The sequence below is a fragment of the Mya arenaria genome, chromosome 12 (assembly GCF_026914265.1).
Source record: "Mya arenaria isolate MELC-2E11 chromosome 12, ASM2691426v1".
Taxonomy (NCBI): Eukaryota; Metazoa; Mollusca; class Bivalvia; order Myida; family Myidae; genus Mya; species Mya arenaria.
The window spans coordinates 60,593,365-60,607,864 of NC_069133.1; the positions used below are offsets into that span (position 1 = coordinate 60,593,365).

Genomic DNA, 14,500 nt, shown 5'->3' on the forward strand with positions numbered 1-14,500 from the left:
GGCGCACTTTTTTGTCCGTCTGACGTGTAAGCGGAGAGCGTTTGTCATATCGACGCTCTAATTTGACTGCCTGGAGTGTCGGCGGGGCATATCGCGGCGCGCTAATATGTCCTACGTGAGTGACCGCGGGCGCATTTAGTGTAGTTAATGTCGAAGATATGTCAATATACGCGCTCATGTTGAAGTTGGGACCGGTTTTGTTCTTTAGGAGGCCGCTTTGCTGCCTATGTAACACGATCTATAGAACAAAACCGTCGGGGCGCCTTGGACGTTGTTTGGTCACCGGTTTGTAACATCGCTAAATGTCCCAAAAACGCTTTTTTTCAACAGGGTCCAGCACGCCTAATAATGGGAGGCTAATGTCGATATCTCCGGTTAAACGATACGATGAGGTTGGGACCGGTCTTATTCATGAGGTCTCTAGATTTCCGACGGAGCGCGACAGTCGTGGTATATCTGACGTAATTGTGTCACCGTTTCAATTCTCGTACAAGTTTTTCCTAAACACTTAAAAGGCGCCGAATAACTTAAAATAGTGAAGTTAATGTCGAAGATATCTCAGCATCCCCGCAAGTGCAGTAGTTTTGATTAATTTAGTTCTTTATGTGGGTCTCTATTGCCTAAGGAACGCGGCCGTCGGGGCGCCGGTTTTTTATGTCGCAAAGCGCTTCTTTTCGAAGGGGCCAAACTTCATAATGGGAAATAATGGTGAAGATACCTTCAAATCCACGAATGCGAGGAGTTCGGAACCAATATTCTGTTTTACATATCTCGATGTCCAACGCAACTCGACCAGCTGGGCATCTCTGAAGTAATTGTGTCACGGTATCCATTTGCGTACAACTTCCTCCTATACGTTAATATGGCACCAATATACCTTACATTTGGCTAGTCAATGTCGAAGATATCTCAGCATCCTCGCGTGTGCGGAAGTTGGGACCAGTTGTGGTCTTTAGGGGGCCTTAAATCCTACGGAAAGCGATCGTTGGAGCGTCTGGGACGTTATTTGCTCACCGGTTTCTATCATCACAAATTGTCCCCAAACCGCTACTCAACGGGGCTCTGAATACCTTTTTATGGAAAGTTAATGTCCAAGATATCTGTGGATCAACGAATGCGAGGAGGTCGGAACTGGACTTGTTCTTTAGGTCTTTCGACTCAAGATAAAACGCGACCAGCTGGGCATATCTGACGTATTTTTTGTCAACGTTTCCGTTTGCGTACAAGTTTCAACTATACGCTTAAATGGGGTTGTTATTGTCAAAGATTTCTCAGCATCCCACACATGCAGAAGTTGGGACCAGGTTTGTTCTTAAAAGACATTTATTTCCTACAGAACACGATCATCGGGGCGCAAGGAACGTTATACGGTTACCGGTTTCGCCAAGTGTCATAAAACGCATATTTTCAACGTGTACGGCAATAGCTTATAATTGGAACATAGTGTTAAAGATAGCTAAGGAATAGAATGAGGTCGGGAGCGATCTTGTTCTATAGGTCTCTTGATTCCTAATATGTGGTAGATGCTGATATTGTGGCCCGGCAGAGATTGATTGGCTACCTGTGGGTAGGGATTAACCAGAGCATGGGAGAAACCATGCTTTTTTACGCTACTGTTTCTGATTCAGCAAAATCAAGTAGTATTTAAATTTCAGGATGAATTCAATACATCCTCTTAAAAGCACATTGCTATGATTTTCCTATCAAGCTAGATAATTTTGATCAACTACACATCAATGTACCATGCTGTAATTCCCAAGTATATTAATGCTACTTACAGGTTGCTATTTAAATGTACACAGTTTTCCTTTAATTTATACCGTTGAAAAACAAACCATATTACATATCAAATAGCGGAACCATGCGCGCGTGAATTTCCCGTACAGCCGGGAAAACTAGTTATCACTGTGTTCAGTGCTCAAATCTATCTTAGTTTTTGTATTTGTATGCATTAATATTATAAGGAACAGCCTTTGCAAATACTTATTCAAATATTTTTACCTATGTTAAACTATATGTTTTTACTTCCAGGTCATAAACTCATTGTCATGTTTTGATATGTAATGTATGTTTGTTAATCATGTCGTAAAATATCTTATTGATTTAATATGTACTTGTAATCATATAACCAGTTTTAAATGAAAAAATAGTGTATCTTGTATCTTGTATATTTGATATAAATTTGAAAGTAAATCTAACTGATATGAAGTTACATTAACCCAAAAAGAGATGTAAAAATATGTATACATACATGTGTGTACATTGAAGTTTAGTAAAAGTCCAATAAAATTATCAATGATTTATTGGAGTAGAAATATAAACTCATATAGTTCAACCTTTTCTTATAAAACATACATTAAGTGGCGGTTCGCTCAACTCCCCCCACCCCTTGAATTGTCGAAGTGAACTTTTCATATCAATATGATATGGGACCACTCCCGGATGATGAAAAATGATCGACATATTCAGGTTCAATGTCGTAGTCACCTTAAAAACCTTCAGCTGAAAATCGGATTCCGATCAATATATGAAAAACACTTCGGACAAGAGACATCAAAGTTGGTTGATATCTTTCAAACATGACCAGTGCCGTTACTGTTGTTATGTCACTTGGTCAAGGGTTAACATGTAATAGAAATATACTTTCTTTAGGAAATGGATGTACCACAATCCACTTTCTTCATAATCTGCCTCAATGCCTGATTGCTTGTGGTTTGTCTATCGAAGTGTTTGATGAAAATAATCACCTTATCAAACTCCGGTAATAAAACGAAAGCGTAACTGATAGACTGTCCTTTGTTTCATTAAAAAGGGTGTATTAAAACAAAAGTTATCATTGTCTTTAGTCTTCATTTAAAGCAAAATGTTGCTCTCCAAGACGTTATTTATCACTTGATGTACATACACTGATACATAAAGGGCTAAATTTTTGGTCACAATTTACGCAGCGTAAGTGCCTTCCTTTATGAAATTCTGCACGTAATACGGGTCATCTGCCAAACACTAGAGCAGGTCCTCGTAATTGTGAAATCTGCTAGAAATTGACACAGCACAATGTTCTTCCTTATATGTGATCTGCACATGACGCATTATCATTTGTATTCGTTTAAAGCAACCTCACCCCCCCCCCCCCGAATAATGTTGGATGAGTTCGACACATACTCATACTAACTATAATTCATGCAAATGTACATGATTCTTATCGAAAAAATACCACAGAAAAATTTTTCCTTATTGATACATAGAAATGGGTGGTGAAAGTCTGAAGCGAAGGTTTTAGATGTAAAAAGGGATCGACGCACTTAATATCGGAACGGAAAGACTTAAGTGGCATAAACAACGACATTGAAGTTTTATTACTTGTGCATTATATTTGAACTCCAACAAAGTTTTAATGAGATTACAAATATTAACTTAAAATTAATATGAAGGTTTGCTTTCAAATGGCTTATACGAACTTTCGCTTGTTCTTTTATCGATGCATAGAGTGACCACCAAAACACGCCGAGGATGATACAGAATCAAATCTCCCAAGCTGGGAGTTCCTTCAATATATAATTGCATAGGCGGAAAATGACAGTTAATTAAATATAAATCTGGGGTGTCAATTCGTAGAACATTGTGGTATGTCATTTTATTACAGTTTTGGTGTGATGTCCGTTGGTGAACCTTGGAATGTAATATTTCGCTTTCTGAAAACCCCACAGGTTATGTAGTGCATGTAATTCAAGCATTTACATAATTCAAGTGCTTATATGTCGACAATGTTGTATATCCTTCACATATTTTCAGTTAAAATTGTAATATCATTGCATATATGCTTTCAGCTCGTCGTTTGAGGTATTTTGCTCTGTACTTTGTCAAATACGTCTACACAAAGCAATTAATAGAACTTCAACGTACCCCGTATACATCCTTATTCATTTATGAAACCTTGACTGCAATTCAAACATTCAAGTATATGTATCTCATTACAGTTACTTTGGAGCGGTAGACGTCTGAGAGTCGTAGTTTACACCAAATTGGTCGATGATTGAGGATAACGAAGATCGACAGGAGGTACCCCTATGAGGAAACAACTTAAATGATGAGACTATTTTAGATCACCTGAATATGCTCTGCATATTTCTGATATCTATCATTTAATTGTTTTGGATTTATTTTATCTAGTTCATTATACTCCAGTGTCAGTTTGAATGGGTAATACATTTATCTTGACTTCCTGCTTTATTTATATAAGTTTGATTTTGGGTCAATTGATCGGATTTGATGGTTTGCTTCGGCAAATCAAATTGGTTGTCGGTGATTTGTTTAGCTTTAATTCATCTTCTTAAGGAAGTACCAACGTGCGTGCAGTATAAAACTGTTTTATGTTTCCTTCTGTCCGTCAGATTTGTGATAGCGGAATTCTTTGACAGAAAAGTCTGCTCAATACAATTAAAAATACGTTTAAAAAACGGTATTGACGAAGATGATTTCTTAGTTATGCATTCATTCTAATGTACACTATCAGATTTTTTTTCATTGTCTTGGATTTTTTTAATGGGATTAGCAAGGGTGTTTTGCTCTTATCTGTGAAAAGATGTATTGATATGTCTTTCTGTTGTATTATATAATCAAGGCTCTCTTTAAACTTGTTAAAGAGTGGCAACCTGTATGTATTGTTTGTTGAATATACTTTTAATCATAAATGTACAATGCATTAATGAAACTGAAATAAAATAAAAAAATCACTACTAGAAAAATAAAATGTTAAATACACGAAACGTTAATGTATATTCATAATCCAAAGCGGTTGATTTGGTGGCTTATATATTTGTTAAAGCGTTGAACATTTTTGTATCAATTAATAGTTAAGCTTATTGCATGTATAGAGGATGGCTTTTATATACAATATGATTATTTTTTCCAATGCAATTCATAACGTTATTCTTCTGTCTTAACGAGGTAAGCGTAGTCTTTAAAAAAAAAGTCTTTACACTTTTTTGCTGCATTGTTGCAGAAATTATGAAAAAGTAAGTGTGTGCCATTCGCATTATAAAAAATAAAAAAAGGTATGTGTCATCTTTGAAAAAAACTACAGTTTGATTGACGATACATATTTTCAAAAAATAATAAGAATTATGTAGCCAATTTCATAAGTCTAAAGTCGCAACACCACAATGTTCGTTGAAATGGAAATAGTGTATTTAAATACATTTACATAACAGCATTACATTGCAAAACCATGTGGAAACAAAAACCATATTATAATTTCGAAGGCGTTACCATAGGTCGCAGATATTATGTGTATATCCTACAAACAAACAGTCTCATACACTGTGTTTTTGAAATAATAAAACACATGGCTTTCTATTTTGCCTAAAATAGCAATGTCTTTCATCAAAGCGCCTCAATGCAGTAATTTCACAATATTTTATTGTTTTGCGCCCTCGGTGTGTGCAATCAGAATTGATATTAAGTTCGTAACAACATTCGTCAAAGCCATACATCATGTTTGTGCCACTTGAGAGTTATCGCCGTTTCCGGGTCGACAAGAACAAATAGCTATAAATTAACAGTTCCCAGTGCAATCATCGTCTTAATTTCTCTTACAGGCGCTTGTGTTTAGAAATTGAGATGAAGTTGAAACATTCATGATGAAAAGTCACCTGCTGAAGGCATTTCATTTGAAAAATATTTATTCTGTTATGTTTACATTTCTTTTTAAGAAGTTAAAGACTATTTTAACTTTTCGTTAGTCTTCTTATTATAACATTTGAGTTAATGTTGAGATAAATAAATTTCACGGACGTATAAGAAAACAATTTCCCCCTGTGATATCGCTTAGTGCAACACAGCTCAAAAACCATACATACAAATAGACATGATGTCGGTTTACAACACATATTAAAGTCGCTTGAAATGTTTAATATGTTATTACCTGCTGTATATATGTAAAAGTTTATAGCCGTAACCATATCGTTGCTTAATTTTGTAGATTTTGTTTTGCTGCCCATATTTGAATATTTTGTTTCAACGCACACGATTTATCAGAACTATACATAAACAGTCATGTGAAGGTTGCGAAAGCAGATGGATAATTGTCCTTAAATTCGGAAGTTTAACTTTTTCCAAAACATGAACATTTTTTATTAAGAATCCAATATTATCCCGATGTTTAAACATACAAAATCTTTGTTCGTAGCAAAATATCTAATATTTGAAGTGTTCTGCTTATCGAAATAATGTATTTACTAATTGTTTAGTTTTATAAACACTTTACTGGACAAAGTCTAATAGACTGGTCTTTATCAGTGCCTTGAATGACCCAAAGGTCAACGTAGATAAGCGCTTCTTTATTTTTTATAGCGAATACATCAGGAAATATTTTGACCTGGTGACAGCTATTATCCATAAATCTTGTTCTGCCTATCTCCATTTCAATTAACATTGACGAAGATGGAAACATAAGTCATTCAGCACCACATTCTGATGACAAGATTGATTGGAGGATGGATTGTGAGGTCATAGTATAAAGAGACTGGACGGTGTTGCTCGGGGTCTTTCTAAAGTAATGACTAGACACTATGACAAGTTATATCAGTGCTACAATGTTAAAATCCATAATCTATCAATAAAGTCTAAATGGATTTGAAAAACTAAACAAATATAATTGGTTGGTTCATGATGTTGTGTCTTTCGTTGAGTGCCCTTTGGGCCTTGGACCATATGCCTCTTAACAGAGGTCTTATCAATATATTTACATTGATTGTTATCTGTTCCGTCGATTATAAAGTATGAATACAGTCTCTTGGTGGCAAAACTGCTGGACTGATACATTGATTGATTTAAAGGAGTTAATCGTTGTCCATATTGGGTTGAAACCTATGTTTGCAATTTTCATCACCACATTGTTAGTTGATAACAATGATGATTATTCAAGTATTCAATCTGACGTGATTCAAAACGTGAGTAATGAATAAGTATAGTAAAGGTTCGTTTTCTTCAAATACGGTCCTGTCCTTTAGAAAAAATAGTGAATGAAGATTAAATAATAACGTTCAATAAGAATTTCTTTAACTCTTGAAATTTGGACAACAAATAATATACTACTTTAACAAGTTTTGAGTTATCAAAGAATGTTAATCAGCCTATTCCATTATATAACTAGCAAGGCGTTTTCTATGACATGCCGCAATTACCTTGCAATTTCAAGCTTGAGAGTAATACATTCTGTCTTATCGTGAATAACTTACGTGTCGATTGTCATGCAATTGTACCTGAACAAAAATAAAAAATTATGGTGTCCATAAATTGTTAAAAAATACAAGAACGCTGAGATGGCCCCTTAAAACGTTTTGCCCTGACATATCACACCTTTCCCTCATAACACATGATTTTGAAGAAAAACATATTCCCTCTAGGCGAGCTAAAAATCCCTTGGTCTGGGAGTGTTAAACAAAGTGTGCGTTGTATGGCAACACGTTTCAATCAATTTAATCACATATTTTTTGTCCGGTTAATATTTACGTAAACATGTTTGTTGCAACGTCAAAAAGAAGGGACAAAACTCAAGATAATGTTTGATAATTGGTTATGTGCGGTCAATAATTAGGCCAAAATGTATAATTAAAGCAACAATTCGATAGCATTCTTTAGGCTTCAATTATTGTATAAAGTCAAGGGATATGTGTTCGGTGTTTCTGTAAACATTCGAAGTCAAGTTTGAATATGGGTAAATTCGGGTAAGAAACAACGTCACAGTATTGGCTTCAAATCTACGAAAGCTTATTCTGAATGAAACATTAGCAAAATTTATCCACATTTTAAACCATTTTATCCGAATACCTTATTTTCTACCTTGTTATCAAATAGTGGAACATGATTTGTATTAAAAGCAATGATCATCAGGTGAGCGATAGAATGGCATGGTAACTCTTTTGTTTAAAAGACATATTATGTTCGTGAATTTGTAATCATCTTTAAAATAAATAGAGAGGGACGTTCCAGGTTCTTTTGAACACTTGCTCTATATCCGACTCGTTTTTAACGAACAGAAAAAAATTGCAGTAATGTCACCTATCATGGAATGAATATTCCAATAAAGGCGTTTATAAATAGGTGTAATGATTTTTTGTATAACTGATAGAAAAATAGAATTGCTAATTATGATATATACTGCATGCTACATGTTAACAAAACATAAAAGACACAGATGAGTAACACGTGATAAAGGCATTAGCTTATGGAACACTTAGTTAAGGGTCAAGCTGATAATATAAAAAGTGCTATTATATTATGGTCAATACTCTGATGTTTTCATATGGGGACAGTTTACGTCCAAGCCATCTCATTTGCTAATTAGATTGTTAATAGTAATCGTCATTAATTGACAATGAAGACCGACAGCTATTAGTGGCCTTCTACAAATCGGTAATCGTGCGCATGCGTGTAAAATGGCGGTTGGAAAATTCGAGCAGTGATAAAAAATGGATTTCTTTTTTGTTTTATGAAGGATATAATTATTTAAACTAGCTAAAGTGTAACTCTATGGACTTATTAAGCACTTTTAATGACAAGGAAACGAAAAAAATCAAAAACTTCGCCAGGAGAACAACGACAAGAGACTCCAAGTAAAAGGCGGGAACAAAAACGAAAACAAACAATGGACATTATCAATGATAAAAGCAATTACAAAGGTCAGAGTAGTAACAGTGTTATTACAAATAGCCAATATCAACTACCGCAGACCCCACAGGCACAGTATTGCAGCCCGGGTTACATGTACCCCCAAAATATGAACATGGCCGCAAGCCCATACCCGGTCTGGGGATCGATGACCCCTGGGGTAACACACAGCGGACAGGCAACGCCCAATTCACCAGGGTCAGTGAACAACGACCTAGTTACTATGCTAATTAAGCGATTAGATAGTATGGATAGTAAACTTGCTCGCCTAGATTCCATACAGTCTAGTGTAAACACTATAAATACCAGAATACAAAGCATGGATACAAAGATCAATGATCTTGAGAGCAAGGAGCGTGACATCGAGCGGAGTCGCGAATTTGACAGCCAAACCTTATCCGAAATAAGTAAACAACATAAAGACTTAGACAGCTTTACCCAAAAAATGAAAAAGTTTGAAGAGGAGCATAGGGTAACAGAGAATACCCTGAAATCTGAGATATTAGATCTCAAATGCCGCAGTATGCGTGACAATTTATTGTTCCACAAAATTCCTGAGGAAAAAGATGAAATCTGCGAGCAAAAGATACTACAGTTTATTCAAGAAAAGCTTAAAATAGACAATGCTACAGAAGTAATACGTCTGCAGAGAGCGCATCGGATCGGTCCCTACCAAGGCGATAAGACCCGGCCGATTGTGGCCAAGTTCTCCGACTTCCCTGATCGTGAGAAAGTTCGTCGGGCGGCGAAGGAACTAAAGGGAACACAGTACGGGATCTCGGAAAGTTTCCTAAGCAGGTTGTGGAGCAGCGCCGGAAACTGGTTCCCATCATGCTCCAGGCCCGGAAGGACGGCAAAGAGGTTTTATTAAGGTCGATAAGCTGTTTATCAACAACCATCTCTACCGCGGACCCTGTTAGGAAGTGTGTGAGAATGTTTTTAAGTGCCTCTCCAGGAACATAGAAGGACTCACTCCTCAGAAAAAGTCGTCGAAAGATTTTGTTGATCTCATCTGTGAGTATGACATAATATGCCTAAGTGAGTCGTGGACAAATAAGAACTCAATTATTGACATAAAAGGATATTCAAACCCTATTCATTCTTACCGTAAATACCAACATCGAAGAGCGAAACGGTCAAGTGGAGGCCTTATTGTATATATTAAAGATAATATTAGAAATGGAGTTAAACTTGTACAAAATTCAACAGACTGCATTATTTGGGTTAAACTAGATAAGAATTTTTTCCATATTGATGATGATGATGTATATATTGGCTTTACTTATATTGCTCCGGAGTCATCGCCGGTCCACAATATGTATAGTGTTGATGTTTTCACACAGCTAGAACAAGATATTATATTGTTTAGTCAGCGTGGGAAAATATTTTTGTCAGGTGACTTTAATAGCCGTACTGGTAGTTAAGGCGATTTCATTCAATTTGATCGTAGTATTGATGTCAATGACGTAATTACTATAGATACTCCGACGCCTCGCACCTCGCGAGATATGACTTCTAATCGTTTTGGCGATTTTTTACTTGACCTTTGTAAGGCAACAAATCTGCGAATAGTCAACGGTCGATGGCCGGGAGACCGTGGGAATTTTACCTGTATGACCCATAACGGGGCTAGTGTCGTTGATTATTTATTGACACATCATGATAATTTCAATCTGCTTGACAATTTCTCAGTGGGTGATTTTAATACGTTTTCGAATCATGCACCATTGACGTTTTCATTCAAGGTAAATACAGTACACAGGGATCCGAGTAGCTGCAATACTAAAAATAAATATTATAAATTTGATATAAAGTATAAAGACGCTTTTGTGAGTGATATTTCAAATAATATAGACAATTTGATATTTGATTTAAATTCTGAAATTAGCGGGGAGGGGGATGTAGATCGATTGACTTCGATTTTTACTAAATATATATGTGATAAAGGAAATAAGTATTTTCAAAAAAATTCTCAAACGCCAGTCTTTTATTTCCAAGACGGAAAAGTTAAACAGGATTGGTTCGATGCTGGATGGAAACGCAAATATGACGTGTATAAAAACGCTGTATGCCAATTTAACCTTACATTTTCGGATACTGATCGAATTTCGCTGTATGTGGCAAAAAAAGATTATAAGTATCAGTGTTGGAGGTCAAAAAATTCATTCAACTTTACACGTAGTCGTAAAATGAACGATTTAAGAAGGAAGTCTCCGAGAGAGTTTTGGAAAATATTTAAAAACGGGAAAAAAGCAAATAATGGTGATACTATTTCTAATGAGGAATTTCAAACTTTCTTCAGTAATCTTATGTCAGGTGGTGATTTCAGAGGCGAGGAAGAATATAATGATTTTATTGGGGAATTTGATTCTGGTTTAGACCATAACTCTACTTTTAAGTCATTAGATGTGCCTATTTCAGATGATGAAATTTTGAAAGCTATCAAGAAGTTAGGTTCGAATAAGGCACCCTCTATTGACAACGTTTTATATGAGTATTTTAAGGTATCAGTACCACACATTATTAGACCATTGAATTCCTTTTTTAATCATATATTGAACACAAAATCGTTCCCTCGATCATGGGCAACTGGTGTTGTTATTCCAATCTACAAAAAGGGAAACCAATCAGACCCTAAAAATTACAGGGGGATAAATCTTACTAGCTGTTTTTCAAAATTATTTACTATCGTATTAAATGAAAGGCTGAAATTGTGGGCTGAAGAAAATAGTATTTTCACAGATGCTCAGTTTGGTTTTAAAAATAAGTATAGTACGGTTGATCCTGTCTTTATTTTGCACTCGTTGATTCAAAAACAGTTTGAAAGAAAAAAGAAGCTGTTTTGCTGTTTTATTGATTATAAAAAAGCTTATGATTGCATTGATAGAAGTAGGCTTTGGTATAAGTTTATAAAATTGGGAATCGACGGTAAAATTTTGTCCATTGTTCGAACTATGTATAGCGAGGTGAAACTTTGTGTAAAACACCTGGGAACATTGTCAGATTTTTTCAACAGTAACCTTGGCTTATTTCAAGGGGAGATAACCTCTCCGATATTTTTCTCACTTTTCTTGAACGATATTGAAATGCATTTGCAAGAAAATATAAATGACGGCATTACTGTCGACCAAATTTCAATATATCTACTGCAGACGATGCTGTTATTGTTTTAGAGACAAAGGATGGTTTGCAGAACTCTTTAAATAGTTTATATTCATATTGTCGCAAATGGAACCTCACGGTTAACATTGATAAAACTAAGGTTATGGTGTTTAGGAAAGGTGGTAGGTTGGGCAATAATGATAAATGGTTGTATAATATTCAGGAAGTTGAAATTGTTGGTTCTTTTAATTATCTAGGTGTTGTTTTTACCAGTGGCGGTTCTTTTATTCAAGCTGCAAAAACACTTGCAGGAAAGGGGTTGTGATCACTGCACGCACTTATGGGGCTGGTTCGTAATATTACAGTTCCAATTAATATCATGTTTAATCTCTTCGACTCTTATGTGTTATCTGTTTTAAACTACGGCTCTGAAGTGTGGGGTTATATGAATGTGGAAGTCTCAGAGAGAGTACATAAGAAATTTTGTAAATGGGTGTTAAATGTTAAACAATCCACTAACACTTTGGCCTTGTATGGAGAGTTGGGTAGGTTCCCATTGTACATAGAACGTCATATTAGAATGGTGAAATACTTTTTAAAGCTCCACTCAGTAAAGCAAGAAAACTGTATTTTAAATGCTATATTACTTGATCAAATTTATAATGTAGATAACAACGTGTCAACCAAGAGCTGGGTGTCAAGAGTTCGTGACATCCTTCAATCATCTGGTCTTAATGAAGTATGGCTTTATCCTGGTTCTGTGAAAATTGAATGTTTTGTGCCTGTGCTTCGGAGTAGACTTCGAGATATTTATATTAGTAATTGGAGATCTGGGTTAGATCTATCCTCTGCTCTAGATGTATACCGTGAAATTAAAACTAGTTTTGAACAATCAGCGTATCTCAGTCTGGTAGAAAATACAAAATATAGAAATGTTTTGGCTAAATTACGTCTTTCTTCGCATAAATTAAATATAGAGATAGGTCGACATAATAAAATTCCTAGACATGAAAGAAAATGTACATTGTGTATTTTAAATGATATTGAGGACGAATTCCATTTTGTTCTTACATGCCCTGTGTATGCAGACCTTAGACGCCAGTATATTCCTAAGTACTTTTATACTCATATTAGTTTGATGAAATATATTTTATTGATGCAAAGTAGTAAAAAATACTCATTAGAAAATTAGCAATGTATTGTGATAAGGCGTTCAAACTTCGTGATTCGTTGATATAAAGTATGTGTCATGGATGTTTTCTATCTTATTTTTGATAGGGTAAAAACTCATATTGGGTTGGTGTATTGTCCTTATGTTTTGTTATTTCAGTACATGTTTGCATCATTTTCCTGGTCCTTACGATGTAATCAAATATACTTTCATTACCCATTATACGCAGTCATATGCGGCTATATACATAACCAATGCATGATTACTGTTTGATAAATCTTAAATAATGTCCGACAGTATGTAATATTCAATTAAAAATTATATCATATGATATTAATTCATTCTCACATGTATATCCCAGAAACAATCAAATCAAATGTATTTAGCGTATAATATGCTATGTGTTAAAATTGTTGCATGCCATATATATATATATATATGTATTTTTTGCTATTATGACGATAAGCTTGTTATGCTTAAGTCTAATAAATATTCTGTTCTGTTTTGTTCTGGTAATGTCTGGTATTGGCAGCATGAGGTTTTAATAACATTCGAGGTTAATTAAGCGTCAAACAAGATTTGTGAGCTATACTTATGAATTATGGTCTAATGGACGCGTTTGAGAAATTACCCGGACTAATTATCTGAGATCAATAGTGCTAAATCAATGTTCCTTTTGCATACACAACATATATTTATAATAATTAGAGACATATAAAATCGTGCATGTTTGACATCGTCGATCACTCTGAACAATTTTGTGTACCGCATTCTATCTGATAAAATAAACGCGCAAAAGGGGTTTAAACAAACGGAATGTATGTTTCTCCAATCACATGTTTTAGTTTAAAAAAAAAAAAAAGCTGAAATATATGATTGCGTACAATACAATAATGTTACAATATGGGAAACATTTTGGCAACAATAATGAACACGTTTAAGACTAATTATTAAGAATAACATTGAGAATTCATAGTGATTATTAACACATTTACTAAATAAGCTTTCATATGGAACACCTATAAGTATTCTCCGTTTAATTTCCGAAGTTAAATTATATAAAACGCTGTGTGTTTTCCTTTATTTTTCTGTTTTTTTGTTTTCGATGACAAATTTATTCTCATTAAAATCAAATATAGAAATCCTACCAATATTTTGAACAATTGTTGAAACGGATTGTTTATACCTCTAAACACATGTTTGTGACCTGGACATTATCGTCAATATATAATGAAAACATTTTAACATTGTAGTAAGGTTAGCAGTGAATTTAAAGTTTACTTGGTGACGTGGTAAAGCCTAAAAGAGTTTGGTTTAACAGTACTAAAATTTCTTATCTGTATCGCATGTTTCATTAATTAAATGACATACCATTATGCTACGCACATAATTATACCGATCTAACTTTAAAATTAAAGACCACTATTGCTCGGTCGTACGGAGCGTCATCGATAGTTCCTCAAACCTTGCGTTGATTGATATACTGATTCTCTTTAGGTTCCCTTTATATACATTTATCGTATGAACGATTTTACTCAATAATATCCTTTAGCTCTT

The 14,500-nt window shown here is 34.8% G+C and overlaps 1 protein-coding gene across 1 annotated transcript; it reads left to right on the top strand.

The window, feature by feature from the left end:
• The first annotated feature begins 8,785 nt into the window (after nt 1-8,785).
• Nucleotides 8,786-9,541, top strand: LOC128210855 (uncharacterized). Its single transcript, XM_052915208.1, has one exon. The coding sequence runs from the start codon at nt 8,786-8,788 to the stop codon at nt 9,539-9,541; it is 756 nt and encodes a 251-aa protein (XP_052771168.1).
• The last annotated feature ends 4,959 nt before the right edge of the window (nt 9,542-14,500 follow it).

Coding starts and splice junctions, on each gene's coding strand:
- LOC128210855 (XM_052915208.1), top strand. CDS start 8,786: ATGGCCGCAAGCCCATACCCGGTCTGGGGATCGATGACCCCTGGGGTA.